The sequence below is a fragment of the Tympanuchus pallidicinctus genome, unplaced genomic scaffold (genome assembly GCF_026119805.1).
Source record: "Tympanuchus pallidicinctus isolate F22 unplaced genomic scaffold, pur_lepc_1.0 scaffold12, whole genome shotgun sequence".
Lineage (NCBI taxonomy): Eukaryota > Metazoa > Chordata > Aves > Galliformes > Phasianidae > Tympanuchus > Tympanuchus pallidicinctus.
This window is the reverse complement of record NW_026294637.1, coordinates 334,825-351,723: the sequence shown is the minus strand read 5'-3', so window position 1 is coordinate 351,723 and position 16,899 is coordinate 334,825. Positions and strand designations below refer to the sequence as shown.

Genomic DNA, 16,899 nt, shown 5'->3' with positions numbered 1-16,899 from the left:
TTAACCAGAGCTGCGGACGGCGGGCTGCCAGCTGCGGGGGCCACGGCTCCAGTGCAGCGTGGGGGACTCGGGACCCCAACATACCCACTGCAGCTCAGCTGCGCACAGCCACGTGGCCGGCACCGTGGGGCTGCCCCATGGCAGGGTGTTGGCGTCGTGGGAAGGATCTGGGGGCCGCCCCACGGCCGCAGCGCTGCCCCCCCGCCGCCCTGCGGTCAGTGACCTCGTGGCAGGGACGAGGTCAGGGCAGCGCGGCTCCGCTGGGGAGCGGCGATGTGGCACCGTCCCAGGAAGGACGGCCTCCCAACAAAGGAGAGCATAGTTGGCTGGAGCAGCTCTCCACAGCTGGGTGGCCCCAGCAGGGTCAGCGTGGGCTGCCGAGGGCGGGGGCCACACTCCAGCGCTGCTTGGAGAGCAATGTGTGCCAGGGGAGTCTGACAGCTGTGGTTTGAGGGCCCCAGCAAGGAATAACGGGGCTGGTGGAGGCGTGTGTCATCTGTGCCCCTCCACAGCCCCCACAACAGCCCCACAGCACACCCCGCTGCACCAAAACCTGAGAGCCACCCACAGTCCAGGAGCAGCCGGGGCCACGCAGGGCAGCACAGCAGCTCCAGGAACATTGTGACAGCGGCACAGCAGCCGGGCTGCCAGGGCTTGGTGGCGCAGCAGGCAGATGGCAGCGCTCCGGGACGTGGCACAGCTGAAAATGTGAATGGAATGGCAAGGATGAGGAGCCCTGGAGGTGTGGGGCTGAAGCTGGCGGGCTGCATGTGGTGCTTGGCTCCATCAGGGCTGTGCTGTTGCCGCAACTCTGCTCAGGGGCTGTGGGGGCTCAGCACCCAGGACCCTCGTGCTGGGCCACCCCAAGCACCCACTAAGACTCAGGGAGACTCCAGCAGCCCTGCTCACCGGCAGCGCTTGGCCAGCAGCCCTAGGCTGCGCGTGGCTCTGGGCAGACACCAGCAGCCACACGCTGCCTCAAAGGCCCGGAGCCACGCAGCAGCGCCAGGACCTCACGGCAATGCCCGCAGCCCCAAGCACATCCCCGTCGTCCGTGCACCCGCCATACATCGCCAACACCTCTGCCTCTGGGGCTGCCCGAGAGCAGCTCCTCCCTGGAAGCACACACAGAACCGCTCCCCATTCCCCCGGCTCTCACGCAGCGCTGCGCGGGGAGCAGCACCGTCCTGGGCCGACGGCACCGCCGCACCGGAACCCCCCCTGTCCCGCACAGCCCCCCAGGTCCGCCTCCTCTCCCCGAACCCGAGCCGGGCGGACGGCGGCGGCGCTGCCGGCGGTGTTGAGCCGCGGGGAGGGGCCGGGCGGGGCGGCCCTTTGTTGCAGGCGGCGGGCGGAGCAGACGGAGCCGCCCCGCACCGCCCCGCACCTCTCCGCGCCCCCCGCGGGCGGGGAGCCCCGGAGCCGCCCCGCGCTGCAGGCGGGATCCGCGCCCCGAGCCGGTAAGCGGCGTGCGGGATGCGTGTGTGTGTGTGCAAGGGAGGTGTGCGGGGGGATGCGTGTGTGTGTGTGTGTGTGTATGTGTGTGTGTGTGTGTGCACGCTGCTGGGCGGGCGCTCGTGCTGCCGTGCAGCGCCTGTGTGAGGCTGGGGGGGGCGCGTGTGTGTTCGTGCACGGGAGGTGTGTAACGGGGGGTGCGCTCGGATGGGGATCCCCGCAGATGCACAGCGGCAGCGGCTGCACAGAGCTTGCAAGAGCCATGGGGGTGGCAGAGGGCCTGCGTGTGTGCAAGGGCGTGTGCAGTGCGTGCAGGGTGTGCGTGCACACAGCGCGTGGTGAGGGGCACTCGGGCCGCGTGTGGGGACGGCTGCCTGCTGCACTCATTGGGGCGCTTCCAGGTGTTTGCAGTGTGGGGCGTGTGCCTCCCCTGAGCGCCGTGCGTGTGTTTACATGCGTGTGGGGCTGCGTTCTGCACACTGTCTGCCCCAGGAAGTGCACACACAGCGTTATGGCCGCGTCTGGGGCGGCTGTGAGGAGCTGCGTGTGCTCTGTCACACGTGGGACGTATGTGTGCGTCGTGTCCCACCTGTGTGAATGTGTGCAGAGCAGGACGTCTGCATGCTGAGCACACCCTGCGTGTGTAGACTCCACACTGATGGCGTTCGGTGCCACAGCAACCACGGGGCTTCAAAGTGGTGGGGGACAGTTGGGGCCACGCAGGTTGTGGGGTCTCAGTGCCTCCGACGTCTGCTCCCGCAGTGCCGTGTCTGCTCTTAGATTCCAGGAGCCCCTCTTCCTGCAGGCAGCATCCAATGAAAGGCGCTGCTGTGCCTGCGGGGGGCCGAGGAGAGCAGCGCTGGTTTGGGCTCTGCAGGGCCGAGGGTGGCCAGGGAGGGGTCACGCATCCCTGCACCGGGACCCCCTCCTTCCCGCACCCTGCATGCAGCTCGGGGCCCCCGCCCCCTGAGGGGTGTACGGTGCTCCGGTTCCCAGGCCACACGCGCTGCCGGGTGGGCGCTGGTTCCAAGCGGGGCCTCTCACTGCTGCCATCCGGGCGCAGCAGAGCAGAGAGGGCCGGCGTGCTGCCGCCAACCCATTCCGCGCGGCCGCGGCTGCGGGCCTGAGGAAGCCCCGTTTCATGGAATGCACGCTTGGGGCCGCCAGCAGAGCAGCTGAGCCGGGAGGATCTGTGCGCGCATCGGCACCGCTCGGCACGGCTGCAGGTGTGCGTGATGCGCGCTCCCGCTCCGCACGCACAGCCGAGGGGGCGGCGCGGGATCCCGCGGGGCGGCTCCAGGCTGTCTGGCAGCTCCAGGGGGAGCCGAGCCGGGGGTGCGCGCGACATCCCCGGTGACGCGGGGCGGGACGAAGGGCCGCACGTGGGCTGCATCCGAGCCGGCGATGCGCCCGCACCGTGCCCGCAGCAAGCCGGCTGCCGAGCAGGGCCGGAGCACGCAGGGAACAGCAGCGCGGCGCGGCCTCGCGTTGGCTTCCGAGTGAGCGGAGGGCTTCAGCGTGGGAACTCGGTGCGAACACCGCGTCCCCCCTCTCAGCTGACCCCGGGCCGCGGGTTTGGCTCTGCCCAGCCCCGCACCCCGAGCTGTTGCCCCGTCTCCACCGCTGCGGCCGGTGCCGGGCTGACACGGCCGTGTACAGGCAGGGCGGGCAGGCACGCACACACGCACATGCCCGAGCGGGGGGCGCGGAGCCGCGGGTGCCCCCCGTGCTGGCAAGCTGCGTGGGCAGGCGGAGGAGATAAATGGGAGCTCGGTGTAAACAGGCCGGGCTGCCAGCAGCGGGCCGCGGGGCCGTTCCAGCAGCGCTTAAAGGCGCAGGCTCCGGGCTCTCTCCTGCTCCGCTCGCTGCCCTCCCGGGGCTCCCTGCCCCTTTGTCCCCCCGGCCCACCCTTCCCGCAGGGCTCGCGCTGTTGCGGGCCGTCCTCCCGGGGCTCCGGGCACCGCGCTGCGGCGGCCACACGTGGGCGATGCCCGGGTCCGCGAAGCCCCGCGGGGACCCCCACGGTGCCGGGGGACGGCGCTGCGGGGGCAGCGGCAGTGCTCGTACCCCACGCGGCGTGACGCTGCCCCGCTCCGTGACGCAGAACGCGTCCCGTCGGTGGCACTTCCCGGGCAAAGGGTGCTGATAAGGCGGCGGGGTGGAGCCGGCCGGGCCCAGGAAGGGACGGCGAAGCGGCGGGAGCGGGAGGAGAGCCGGGACGCGGAGCGACGCTGCCCCGGCCCTGGGCGCCAGGTACGGCCCCACAGCGGGCAGTACGGGTGAGCGGGGAGCAGGGACGGCGCGGGACACGGTCCGGGGAGGGTTCGCCCACGGTCCCGCTGGGGGTGGCGGTGGCCCAGGGGTGCGGGGCCGAGGCGGCCGAGCGAGCAGCGGGGAGACGAACCCCGAGCACGGGAGGGGGCGGCGAGCCCGGCCCCAGGAGAGCTGCCGAGGAGACCCTTACCCCTTTCCCCTCGTTGCCATGGCAAAACAAGCAGCTGTCATTAATAACCGATTGCTATGGCAACCGCTGGACGAGCGCGGCGGTTCTCCGGGGGTCTGCATGCGCTTCGGCAAGAGCCCCCCATCCTGACATTGGCCCGCACGGCTCGGGGCTGGAAGCGGCTCTGCGGTACGGCTCGACCGTACCCTGCACGCACCCAGCCGGGGCCGTGCCAGTCCCCCCGGGGACGGACCAGTGGGGAGGCGGAACGGTGTCCGGCGCTGCCGGCTGGTGCCGCGGCGGACACCGCTGCTCGCAAGCTTTAACCGTGGGACGGGCCGGCACGGCCGCTCCAGGGATGCTGTCGTTCTCCGGGCGCAGCAGAGAGCGCCGGGCCGAGCGGAGCCCCGCGGCCGCAACTCGCGGGGCGGCGCAGACGGTGCAAACGCACGGAGGGGCTCGGGAGCAGCGGCGCTCCCCGCTCCGCCAGCGGCCCCTGGACGCGCTGCTGCTTGGAAGAGCAGCGCGGGGGCGGCCCCGGCGTGGGGGCTGCCGGTGCTCGGGACGGCCGTGCCCTCCCGGCTGCGGCCAGCTGCTCGGTGGGAGCGGGGCCCGCCTGGGGAAGCTCACGGCACCGGGTGCCGCGGGCGGGGCTCCGCCTGCTCTCTCTCCCCGGTTCGGGTCCCGCCGGGGTGGCAGTGCGGGCTCTGCGGAAGGCGCCCGCGCTCGGTTCGCCCGTCGCCCCGTGCCGGTGGCCGCGCGTGGCGGGCCGGGAGCCCCGCGGGTCGGGGCGGGGCCGTGCCGGGCCGGGGGCGGAGCCGCGCCGTGCCGAGCGCGCCGAGCGCGCCGCTGAGCCCCTTCTCTCCCCGCAGGTCTGCTGTGCCCGGGGCGGCTTCGCGGGACGCGGCGGAGGCCCGGCCCGGCCCGGCTCGGCTCGCCATGGTGCCGCGGCCGGCGCTGCCCGTCCTGGCGCACTCGGTGCTGGCGGCGCTGCTGCTCTCGGCGGCGCAGGAGCCCGTGCCGCGGGTCAGTCTACCCTATGGTGAGTGTCCGCCATGAGGAGGGGTGGGCTTGGGGCCGCCCGACCCCCCGCGCCCGATGATCCCCTCGGGGGGGCGGGGAGCCCCGACGGCGGGCGCTGCCCCGCGCGTCCCGCGGTGCCGCAGACCCTGGGGTTGCGGGCTGCCCTCGCCCGCTGGATCGGGGTGCGGGGTACGGGGTGCGGATTGGCCTCCCTCGACCGTGGGATGGAGCTGGCCCCGCCGCTCCGGCGTGGAAACGCCTTGTGACAGCCCGCGGGGCTCTGAGCCTGCACAACACTCCCAGCCGGCCCGGCAAGCTGGGGCTCGCTGCTCCGTGGGTGCCGGTAGCGGGGAGCAGCAGCCGGGGCGGTGTTTGTGTCCCTGTGTGCGGGGCTGTGAGGGCGTGGGAGAGGGCAAGCCGGCCGCGGGGGACTGCCCACGTGCTCCGGTTGCACTGCAGCAGCAGGGTTGCTGCCTGCGGGACCCCCCAGGACCACATGTGCCGGCGCTCTGCACGGGCTCTTTCTACACCCGGCCTTGGGGCTCTGGGTCCTGCTGATCCTGCTCTGTGCTGGTACCAGAGATGGACGGCCCAGGATAAGCAGGGTCCTGGCAGGCAGAGCCCCCTCACCCTGCAGGGCCGTTCCTGGCTGCTGCCTGTGGCCGAGTGCCTGCAGTGACATCGGGGGTCAGCATCGGGACGCTGGTGGGGCCGGCTGCCCTGCCTGGCGCTGCAGCTGTGGTGTGGGCGGCCCACAAGTGGTGAGGATCACTTTGCTCCAGGAGGTGGCCAAATCCAGCTGCTGCTGCGAGCAGTGTCTGTCCTGTGCTGCCTCCTGGCTGGGGACGGCTGAGAGGGCGCGGTGGCTTTGGGTCAGGATGGCTCTGGCACAGCAACACTCCCTGGCTCCGTGTGCTGCGGTTCTTTGACGTGGCCGTGTCCTTGCCACGTGCTCCTGGGACCGCCAGCCACAGCCTCGGTGGCACCAGCAGATGTGAGATCTGCTCAGTGGGGTGGGATGGATGGGAGCCATGGGAGGCAGCGGGACAGCCCAGCTCAGCACTGTGCCACACTGTGCCTGCACAAACCAGTTCTGGCCCAGCTCTGCCCTCCTGCAGCTGGTGCTTGAGCAGGCGCTGCAGCCTGGGCTCAAAGCTACAGAGAGAACCTCGGTGTCCCGATGTGGATGCACCCTCACCAAAGGAATGGGGGGGGGGTGCAGGCTGGCCGGTGTGCACCCAGCAGTGGCTCCTGCGTGGGGCTCTCTGTTGGCAGGGGGAGGAGCAGGCAAGCTGCTCCCCTTGAGTGGCGGGATGTGCCTGCAGCAGGTTTGTCTGGAAGAAGCAGGTCTTGTCCTAACAGGTCCCCCTGGCAGCCAGCACAGGCTTCAGAGCTCCTGGGCTGGGTGAGCTCTGTGGGGTGCAGGGGCCCCGCTGCCCTTTTGCACCGCGTCCGCTGTGAGTGGCATCACCCTGTGCCAGGGCATGGGACCCCTCGGAGGGATGCAGCCCCCCCAAGTGCATCCCTGTTCCTCTCTACTACTGCAAGGGAGGCGATGGCTTAGGACAGGCACTGAGCCAAGTGTCCTAGATTGTGCCCATACTGCAAGGGCTGGGGAAGGGCTGTGCCGCACAGCCGTGCCTTCTGGGGTGCCCAGAGAGCTTGCAGGCACAGCAGGGCTGGTGCCAGTGGAGGACTGGACTGGGAGTGCCGTGTCCCTGTGGGGCCGTGACAGCATCACTGCTGCACTCCTCGCAGTGACAGCAGGAAGCAGGGAGAGGATCAGGGAGGGTCCTGCCCCAGCAGTACTGCTGGCACCGGGCACGGCTCATGGCAGCTGACACTGGGCAGGGCTTCGGGCAGGTCGGGGCTTCCCAGTGAGCTGTGGGTCAGGGGTGAGGGAGTTGGCAGCATGAGTAAGCCCGACGTGTCCCGCTGACACAGCTGGGTGCTCTGATTCAGAGGGCTGCTGGCTGAGAGGAAGGGCTTCCGGGACTGGGCCACCCACACGGGACGGCTCTGCCTGCCCTGGCTGGCAGCCACTGCAGCAGCCTGGTGCGGGGAGCTGCTGGGGCATGGCCAGGGAGCTCTGCCCCCAGCTCTGTGGGAAGGGACCCCAGGGCTGAGGAGTCTCCGGGGGCCGGGATGCCGTGGCAGTTCAGACTCTGCCCTCGGGCATTATTATGGCCGTGCGTGGTTTGTGGCGGTTCTGAGGTGCGGCAGCCTGGCCCACACTGGCGGCCAGGGCTGGGAGATCGGGTCCTTGTGCAGCATCTGCTTCCTTCTGTGTTTCCCAGACGGCGCAGCGCCAACCTGGTGCTCGTGCCCCGGGTGCTGTGTGGTGCTGATCCCTCGCTGTCCCCCTGCAGACTCAGCTGAGCGTGTGGTGCAGCGCTTCGAGGTGCCCGGCGTCTCCAACTACACAGCGCTGCTGCTGAGCCCGGATGGCGGCACGCTGTACCTGGGTGCACGTGAGGTGCTCTTTGCTGTCAACACCAGCCGCTTCCAGCACAGCGTGTTGGCCCACAGGGTGAGCCCACGTGCGTGCTGCCAACACCACGAGTCCACGGAGGGGGCTGGGGACACTGAGCCCAGCTCTGGCGTGGGGTCCTGGTGCGTTCTGCAGCCAGTCAGGGCAGCGCAGAGGGAGCTGCACCATCTGTGCGGGCATCGGGTGCTCAGACCCAGTGCTGGGATCTGTCTCGAGTGGGGCCAAGTGGAGCCACTGATATTGGGACCGTAGAGCGGTGCTGGGGGGTGGGTGGTGATTGGGCTCTCGATGACCATCCCTTCTCTGCAGTTGCCTTGGGGTGCAGATGAGGAGAAGAAGAGGCAGTGCGTGTTCAAGGGCAAGGACCCCCAGGTGAGCCCTGGTGCCTGGGATGTGCTGCCCGGGCTGGGCAGTGCCGGTGCCCGTGTGCAGGGTGGCTGAGCCGTGTCTCTCTCCCCTGCAGAGGGACTGTCACAACTACATCAAGATGCTGCTGCAGCTGAACAGCACCCACCTCTACACGTGCGGGACCTGTGCCTTCAGCCCCACCTGCGCCTACATTGTGAGCTGGGGAGAAGATGGTGTGGGAGTGGGGGGCGCTGCAGCCTGCAGCTCACAGCCCCTTTCCCTCACAGAACGTGCAGCACTTCTCCCTGGAGCGGGACGGGTTGGGAAGGGTGCTGCTGGAGGACGGGAAGGGACGTTGCCCCTTCGACCCCGAGTACCACTCCACCGCCGTCATGGTCGGTAAGGCACGCGCCTGCAGCTCCGCCAGAACAGCGGGGCTGTGATCCCACACGCAGCCCCCATGAGGAGTGGGGCTGCGGGGCCGGGCCGGGTCCCAGCACAGCCCCTGTTTGGCAGATGGGGAGCTCTACGCTGGGACTGTCAGCAACTTCCAGGGCAACGAGCCCACCATCTACCGCAGCCAGGAGAGCCGCATTTCCCTGAAGACAGAGAACTCCCTCAGCTGGCTGCAGGGTAAGAGCCGGGTCGGCGGGCTGCGGGAGGCACTGGGATGGAGGTGAGCGATGCTGAGTGTGCTGTTCTCCCAGACCCGGTGTTCGTGGGCTCAGCCTTCCTGCAGGAGAGCCTGCCCGCCGGCAACCCCGACGGCGATGATGACAAGGTCTACTTTTTCTTCAGCGAGACCGGCAAGGAGTTTGACTACTTTGAGAACACCATTGTGTCGCGCATCGCACGCGTGTGCAAGGTGGGTGCAAGGCAGTGGGGACGTGGGGTGGGAGGAATGCACCCCTAGAGCGTGGCGAGGATGTGGGACTGCCCTGCGTGTGTATCTCTGCTGGTTCCCAGACACTCTGGGAAGGAACCTGCAGGAGACCCTTCTAGGGCACTTCCAGCTCTGCAGCGCCTTTCCTCACCAACTCTGCCCCTTTGCTGGAGGACACACAGACCTGTCCTCCTCCTGCACCGCATTTCCCTTCTCCTGGGACCGCCTGCGCCTCCCCAAAACTGAGCTGCTCTGTCTGTGATCCTGGTGCAGCAGCATGAGTTGCAGAGCCCTCCACTATTCACCGACATGGGGGGCATCTCGGGGGCTCCCTCCGTGAGGTGGCTGCACTACCGTTGCCCATGCCCTGATCCTCAGTGCCCACACAGGGGGACCAGGGTGGGGAGCGGGTCCTGCAGCGGCGGTGGACGACATTCCTGAAGGCGCAGCTGCTCTGCTCGCACCCCGAGGATGGCTTCCCCTTCAACGTGCTGCAGGACGTCTTTGTGCTCACGCCCGGGGAGCAGCGCTGGAGGGAGACGCTCTTCTACGGGGTCTTCACGTCGCAATGGTGAGCGCAGGGCCGGAGCAGCAGTGTGGGGCGCCTGGGGTGGCGCGGGGGGGTCTTGGCCACACTTGGGTTCTCGAAGCCGCAGTGCTTGACCCTGCCGTGTGCTGCTCCCTGCCAGGAACAAGGGCGGCCTGGGCAGCTCGGCGGTGTGCGCCTTCCCCATGCGCAGCGTGCAGAAGGCCTTTGGTGGGCTCTACAAGGAGGTGAACCGTGAGACGCAGCAGTGGTACACCGACACCAGCCCGGTACCAGAACCGCGGCCAGGCACGGTGCGCGCCTCGGGGTGCTGGTGTGGGAGCGGGACGGGGCGGCCTCGTCCTGCCCGGCTCCCGGGAGCACAGCTGCCCGCGGCCCCGGCCAACCCCCGCTCTCTCCACAGTGCATCACCAGCCACACGCGGCACCTGAAGATCAACTCGTCCCTGCAGATGCCGGACCGCGTGCTGAACTTTGTCAAAGATCACTTCTTGATGGACAGCCCGGTGCGCAGCCAGCCGCTGCTGCTGCAGAGCCGCCTGCGCTACCAGCAGATCGGCGTGCACCGCGTGCAGGGGCTGCGCGGCACCTACGACGTCCTCTTCCTGGGCACGGGTGAGTGCAGCCCGGGGGCTGGGCGGCACGGGGGGGTGGGTGCTGTGCGCCCCCAGCCCTGCTCAGCACAGTCGCTGTGTTTGCAGACGACGGCCGCTTGCACAAGGCGGTGCGTGTGAACCACCGGGTGCACATCATCGAGGAGATCCGCCTCTTCCCCACTGGCCAGCCCGTCCTGCAGTTGCTGCTGGACCACGAACAGGCAGGAGCCGAGCACGGGGGGGAGGCTGGGGCAGGGGGAGTGGAAGGGGTATGAACCTGCTGGTGGGTTGAGGGTTGTCTTCCCATCTTGCCAGACCTGCACCGTGCTGGAAATTGCAACTCCAAGCCCAGGGCAGGGGATTCAGGCACGTGGGATCCGTTCCCACTGCAGGCGCTGGTGGTGTGACTGACACAGCCGTGCCTCCTCCCCACAGGGCCTGGTCTATGCAGCCTCCTACACGGCGGTGGCTCAGGTGCCCTTCTCCAACTGCAGCCTGTACCGCAGCTGCGGTGAGTGTGTGCTGGCACGGGATCCCTTCTGTGCCTGGAGCCACGGCGCCTGCCGCAGCACTACCCCGCACCCCCCGGCGCATCCCCAGTAAGTGCTGCACCCCACCAGTGCTCCGTCTTCCTCAGAGCTGCACTCCCCCTGCAGCCCCCAGACCCCTGATCCCTCTCTCTGCCTCAGGCTGTGGGTGCAGGACATCGAAGGTGCCGAGACAGAGCGGCTCTGCCAACCAACCAACGTGTCCCAGCCCCGGCCCCGCGTCCTCCTGCCTCCAGGTGAGATCCTGCTTGTCCCCCCTAGCGCCCACAGCGCCAGGTCCCACAGCCTGGCTGACATCCCTGCTTCTCTCCCGCAGCCTCGGGCAGCCCGTGCCAGCGGATCCAGCTGCCGCCCAATGCGGTGCAGCCGCTGCCGTGCCGGCTGCTCTCCAACCTGGCGTCGCGGCGCTGGCTGCACAACGGGACCCCGGTCAATGCCTCCTACCTGGTGCTGCCCGAGGGGGCCCTCATCCTGGTGGGCAGCCCGGAGCGTGCGGGCACATACGAGTGCTGGTCGCTGGAGGAGGGCTTCCGCAAGCTGATGGCCAGCTACTGCGTGGCTGTGCAGGAGCCCGGCAGGAGGGGCTTCACCGCGCCGGAAACCGTCAGCACCTCGCGGAGCACTTCGGCCGCGGGCAGCATCGCGGCGCGGTTGGACGGCAAGACCTACTGGACCGAGTTCCTGGTGATGTGCGGGCTGTTCGCCGCCGCCGTGCTCGTGCTGATCCTCTTCCTCCTGCACCGCCACTGCGACGGCGTGAAGGCGCTGGTGGAGCCCGGGGACGCCAGCCGGCACCAGAAGACGCCCCGGAAGCCGGTGGAGAGCCTGCCCCTGAACGGCAGCAGCCTGCCCAACACGGCGCCCGAGCACAAGGGCTACCAGGCGCTGCAGGACAACTACATCGTCAGCACCCCCGTGCACGAGCCGCCGGGCGCTACGCGTGCCTTCTCCGAGTCGGAGAAGCGGCCCCTCCACGTGCGGGACAGCTTTGTGGAGGTGTCCCCCGCCTGCCAAAGACCCCGCGTGCGCCTGGGCTCCGAGATCCAGGACTCGGTGGTGTGAGGGGACGGACAGCCTTCGCGCACCACCTCTGCTCTGCTGAGCCTCGCCGGCTGGGATCGGTGTTCGTCTGTGTGTGCATGCCTGGAGCCCGGCCCCGTCGCGCCGCCCACCCTGGTGGGGGGGGAGGTCTTGGGCACCGCCTCGGGATGGGGCCGGCAGAGGGTACCGCACGCCTTGCAGGGGTGGTCGGACTTCTCCCATCCCCGCGCAGGCACAGCCCCGTCTATGCAGAGGGCTGGGGGCGGCCGCAGCCCCCTCGAGCCCCGACTCACTGTGACATCCTGCTGGGGGCCCGGAGCCTCGTGTGCGGCCGGGCGGTGCTGGTGCGTGGTGGCCACGTGGATGTGGTGTGTGTCTGTGCTTGGTTCGTTTTTAATACGTTGAAAATGTGAATTGTGTCCTGGGGAGGGAGCAGACAGCGGTGCTCACCCTGTGCCGGGACGGAGCACCGTGCTGCGTATCTCGTGTCCCTGATGTGCGTGTGCAGAAACGTCTGTGGTTTTTATCTAAAGTCCAGGTGTCTCCTTTGTACACGTGTGTGCTGCTGTGGCTACAGGTGTGGAACTGGGGCCTCTTCCCGGAGCCAGGCCCATCGCATTGGCTCCACGGCTGTGTGTGGGGCAGGCACGATGGTGCGTGGGGCTGCTGTGTGAGGCTGTGCCAGCACACAGCTCCAGAACAGGATCCCCGTGACCCCGCTGTAGGGTGCTGCAGGGGAAGCAGCTCTAGAGCGAGGCACTGTGCTTCTTATCTGCCTGCTGCCTGGGAAGCAGTGAGCTCCGCACCACGCCAGCATGCTGGGGCAGGCTTCCTTGGGACCCGCACTGGCTCACTCCCGCCAGGACAGTGTTCCCCACTTCCTGCCCAGCCTGTTCTGGGACATCAAAAAAGCCACCGGAGGCATCGGCTGGTGCCGTGCCAGCAGACACGGCCCGCAGGCTGTGGCAGGCAGATAGCATCATCGCTGCGGGGCGGCGAGCTGGAAGGGCCCGCATCGCTGGGAGCAAGCAGCCAGGACGTGAGAAACAGCAGCAAGCTGGGGCTGCGGATCCAGCAGCACCGGGAACTGGCAGCACCAGACCCTGCAGCCGTCTCAGCATGGTGCTGCTAGGGAATGCTGAGGGCTCCCTGAACAGAGCTGTTCCCAGATGGCAGCCAGCCAGCACCGAGCCCGCTGGATGAACAGACACAAAGGGCCCTTGCGCGGCACAGCAAAGGTACTGCTTGCTTGCCCTGGATTTCCCTTTGTGCCTCCTGCTAGAGAGCAGAGCTCTTTGTGCAGCGCCTGCTAAGCGCTCTGGGAACAGCCTCTGGTTCTCCCAAGGAGGGAGGGATCCTGCACCGAGCTGTTCTCCAGCAGCACTAGGACCTGCCCCCTGCTGAACTGGGACCGCTGTTCCCAGGAGCTGCCTGGGGCTGGCAGGGGGCCACGTCCCCAGCACCATCTTGGCAGTGGTCCTGCAGCACTCGCACCCCGCTCCTCCCTCCCCTGACGCAAGACAAAGGCCACTGGCAGCAGGACCAGGTTGGGGGTGAAACCAGAGCCCTTTATTTGTCCTCTCCAGCGTACAAAGGAAGGGGCCAGGCCCTGCGTGCACCAGGCAGAGCGCTGGCTGAGCATGAACCTAAGGCAGACAGGAAAGAACTGGAAAACGAGAACAGACCCTGAGTTTATTGGTGCAGAAGCGAGGAGTGCAGCCCCTGTGCCCCAGGGCAGCAAAGGGGAAGCACTGCTGGGATGGCACATCCAAAGTGCAATTGGGTTATTGCTTGGAGAGACTGCTCCCCAGGGTGCAGAAAGGCCCCATGGAAGAGCAGCAGAAGGCACATATGGTACTGGGGGTGGTGAGAGGGGCTGTGCTCGATGCACTGTGGCACCTTCTGTGCCTGCCCCATCAACCACAGAGCTGTGCTTGTGTGGGGTAAAAATGTGCTGCTGGGACAGCCAAGCTGCTGCCCATGGTGGATCCTCATGGGGCGTCTGGACACCTGTAATCAAGCCCACCAGGCACTGGGGGAGCAGAGTCCTGCCCTGCAGCATGGTGCAGCACTGCCAGGCTGGGGAGGAGCAGGGCCTGAGCTGCTCTCCTCAGAAGAGGGAACATCTGAGATAAAGAGCTGCAGCAGCTGGAGAAGCAGATCTGCAGGAGAGCCGCAGGGCCCTCACAGGACAATCTTGAAGGAGCTGTAAGAGATAAGATGTGTTCAGCACCTCCTTGCTGCACGAGAAGTGGTTTGTGAGCAACCAGCTCTGTGCATGTGCTGTGCTCTTGCGTAGATGAGTACACGCAGGAGGAAGTTCCTAAAGGAACTTCTAAGGGGTGGCCTTGCCTTGCTGCTCTGATAAGTGCTGCCCCAAAGCCAGCACAGCAGCAGGGCGGGCTGACTCCTGGGACCCCTTGTACTGCTGGAAGCCACATACCTGACAAAGTCTGGGGAGCGGGAGATGACATGCTGGAACTCAGAGAGGTTGATGGTGCCATCCTTGTCAATGTCAGACTCCTCCAGGACCTGCAGGACAGGCAGTGAACACCGAGCTCTCCGGGGCCGGGACTACGCAGTGCTCCCTGCCCAGCTCAGGTCCTTACGTTACAGATGAGCTGCTCCATCTCAGTGCTACTCAGCCGTGCCTCCTCGCCTTGCCCTGTCAGGCAGTTCACCAGCTCCTCCAAATCCTTTCTGTCCAGGACCCCGTCATCGTTAAAGTCTTTGGGCAGAAGAAAGTTATGTTTCTGTGGGGTCCCTGTGACTCAAGTCACAAAGCACCTGTGCTGAGAGGGGGCTGGAATGGGCATAGCAGCTCCAAGTACAGAAGGTGTCCCCAAAGCTGCCCCGCGGGCACGCTAAAGGAGCTGCCAGCCCTTGCCAACTGTCCCCGGCCAGTGGGTGGGATCCCAGGACACCACGTTCACACTCAGGGTTACCAAAGATGCGGAAGGCGTAGTGGGATTTGACATCTGAGGTGGCAGCATCACTGAAGGCGCTCAGCATGTCGAGGAAGTCTTCAAAGGACAGGCTGTCGTCCCCATCCGCTGACGTGGAGAACACACGGCAGATCCGGTGCTGGAAGGGGTTTGCCTGCCAAGGCGGGGAAGGCTCAGGACAGGGCTGGCACTGAACCACGTGGAGCAAAGCTCCGCTCTGATCTCAGCCCATCCCACCCGGCGCAGCCGTGCCACCACACAGCGGGGCCGTGGGGCTGCTCTGCACAGGGCCGAGGAAGCAACCCACGGTGCCACACGACGAGCACGGCGCGCTCCCAGCACCGAGAGCGCTCAGCGGGCGAGCCCGCCCACCCGGCCCGCTCCAGGTACCGTACCCGCAGCTCCGGCAGCGTCAGGATCTGGCTCTTGGGAACGCGCACAGAGCAGGCGTTCTCCCTCTGCTCCTTCGGCAGCAGCTCACTGAACCTCTTGTAGGCACTAGAGAAAGCGACGACAGGGGCCGCTCTGTGCGGGAGCACGCGGGGCAGCCCCGGGGCGGAGCAGCGCGGCCCCCAGGCGGCACCGCGCGGGGCCGGAGCCGCTGCCCGCCCCGTCCAGGAGCGGTGCCGTCGCGCAGCCGGAGCCGCTCTCTCGGACCCGGAGCCGCTCGCCCCGCCCGGCGAGGCCGCACCCGCGCACTTCGCACCCCGGGGTCACGAAAACGGCCCGGCCCAGCTCCGCGCTGCCCGCCCACCCCCCACGGAGAGCAGTTCCCAGGGTGAGCAGCGCCCGCGGCGCGGGGAGAATGCCCAGGGCTGAGCCCCCCTCCCGCAGAGCCCCGGCCCCGGCACTTACAGCAGGATCTCCTGCTTGTTCAGGAACGTCAGCTCCTGCGGGGAGAGCGCGGTCAGCGCGGGGGCGCCGAAGGAAGAGGCTCCGTCCCGGTCCCCGCCGCAGCCCCGGACTGCCCCCGTTCCCCGGTTCTCACAGAGCCGGGAGCTCCCCCAGATACGGGACCGCAGATTTCCCATCCTTCGCCCCCCCTACCCGGTGATCTTTCCCCCCGAGCGCCCCAACAGCCCATCCCACAGACCTGGTACTCCCCCAGCGCCTCCCGGGACAGCAGGCTGCTGGAGCCCCCCATGGCGCCCGGCGCCGCTTCCGCCCCGCACGTCACTCTGCCGCTCCCGTAGCAACGGCCCGCCCCGGGCTGGGTACGCGCTGCACGTAGCACCGCCCCCGGCCCCGCGCGGCACCCGCTGGAAGCGCAGGTGCGTGGTGTGATGGGTGGGAGATCGGCGGGACGTGAGGGCCGGGCCAGAGCGGGTGCGGCGGGTGATGGGACGAACGTCGGGGACGGGGGTCAGGGCTGGGGACGGGGGTCAGGGCTGGGGACGGGGTCGGCCAACTCGTGCCCGCGTTCCCCCTCCGTCAGGTTCCCGGTGGCACCAAGCATGGCAGCGGGGACCGGTGAGCACCAAGAGCAGTTGCAGGACGCCCTTCAGCCCGAGGACTTCGCGTACCACGAGGATGAGTTCATCCTGGAGGGCGTCGCCTGGCCGGGCACCGCGCCGTCCCGCTTCGACCGGGCGCTGCTGGGGGCCTGGCAGGAGCGCATGGCGCGGGGGCTGTTCCGGTACCACCTGGCGGAGCTGCCCACCCGCGTGCTGCCCGGCGCCATGCGCCTGCTGGTCCAGCTCAACGCGCAGCGCAGCACGGAGCGCAGGCGGCCGCAAGCAGTGCGCAGCCTGACGCAGCCTTTCGACTCTCAGCAATTCAACTTCACGCAGATCCGCCCCGGTGAGGTGCTGCTGCGCCTGCGCCGGAGGTCGGCGGCCGAGAGCGACCTCGCGGCTGCGGACCACGCGCTGGTGGTGATCAACGTCAGCCCCCTGGAGCGCGGCCACGTGCTGCTGCTGCCGGAGCCGACGCTGCGCCTGCCGCAAATCCTCACCCCCGAGCTGCTGCGCGTGGGGCTGGAGGCCGTGCTGCTCAGCGCCCAGCCCGGCTTCCGCGTGGGCTTCAACAGCCTGGGGGCCTCCGCTTCCGTCAACCACCTGCACCTGCACGGCTTCTACCTCGCCCACCCGCTGCTGGTGGAGACGGCACCGGCCGAGCCGCTCTGCCCCACGCGGGGGCTCAACCTCCTGCTAGAGGCCCCAGCGCCGGCGCTGCTCTTCTACACGGCGGGCGCCAGCCTGGAGGCGCTGGCCCGGGACGCGTGCAGGGCGGCCGCCCGCCTGCTGGCCCTGGGCCTGGCCTACAACGTCTTCGTGACGCGGGGCGCTCCGCCAGAGGGCTCGGTCGGGCCCGGGCCTGGCGCGGGGCTGCGGCTGCTGCTGTGGGCCAGGAGGCCGCATTTCGAGGTCGAGGAGAGCGCGGCCTTCAACGTGGCGCTGTGCGAGCTGGCCGGGTTCCTGCCCGTGGCCACGGCCGCTGCCTTCGAAGAACTCAGCGAGGCCGAGGTGCTGCGCGCCATCCGCCGACCCCTGCTGCCGGAACCGGAAATGCGCCGCCTCGCTGCTGACCTGGCGCTGCTTCTGGAGGACTGAGCCGCGGGGGCGCTGCCCGCGGGGGGGC

General features: G+C 68.6%; 3 protein-coding genes across 5 annotated transcripts; 2 read left to right on the top strand and 1 right to left on the bottom strand.

The window, feature by feature from the left end:
• The first annotated feature begins 1,006 nt into the window (after window positions 1-1,006).
• SEMA4B (semaphorin 4B) lies at window positions 1,007-11,926 on the top strand. 3 transcript variants are annotated; one of them, XM_052672654.1, is made up of 14 exons: window positions 1,007-1,460; window positions 7,291-7,451; window positions 7,722-7,784; window positions 7,876-7,974; window positions 8,048-8,159; window positions 8,277-8,393; window positions 8,468-8,625; window positions 9,033-9,214; window positions 9,333-9,483; window positions 9,594-9,804; window positions 9,891-10,006; window positions 10,221-10,384; window positions 10,475-10,569; window positions 10,650-11,926. In XM_052672654.1, exons 1-14 carry the CDS (start codon window positions 1,022-1,024, stop codon window positions 11,393-11,395), a joined length of 2,814 nt encoding a protein of 937 aa, XP_052528614.1. In that variant the 5' UTR covers window positions 1,007-1,021; the 3' UTR covers window positions 11,396-11,926. The 3 variants fall into 3 exon arrangements, with proteins under 3 accessions (XP_052528614.1, XP_052528615.1, XP_052528617.1); XM_052672655.1 differs by having other exon boundaries at window positions 8,277-8,436; window positions 8,559-8,625; XM_052672657.1 differs by lacking the exon at window positions 1,007-1,460 and adding an exon at window positions 4,800-4,940.
• Window positions 11,927-12,921: 995 nt separating this feature from the next.
• CIB1 (calcium and integrin binding 1) lies at window positions 12,922-15,537 on the bottom strand. The gene is made up of 7 exons (XM_052672680.1): window positions 15,413-15,537; window positions 15,175-15,209; window positions 14,715-14,817; window positions 14,320-14,473; window positions 13,984-14,102; window positions 13,818-13,906; window positions 12,922-13,580 (listed from the first exon to the last, which is right to left on the bottom strand). The coding sequence occupies exons 1-7, from the start codon at window positions 15,461-15,463 to the stop codon at window positions 13,559-13,561; spliced, it is 573 nt and encodes a 190-aa protein (XP_052528640.1). The 5' UTR covers window positions 15,464-15,537; the 3' UTR covers window positions 12,922-13,558.
• GDPGP1 (GDP-D-glucose phosphorylase 1) lies at window positions 15,535-16,899 on the top strand. Its single transcript, XM_052672674.1, has 2 exons — window positions 15,535-15,590; window positions 15,755-16,899. The coding sequence occupies exon 2, from the start codon at window positions 15,774-15,776 to the stop codon at window positions 16,869-16,871; it is 1,098 nt and encodes a 365-aa protein (XP_052528634.1). The 5' UTR covers window positions 15,535-15,590; window positions 15,755-15,773; the 3' UTR covers window positions 16,872-16,899.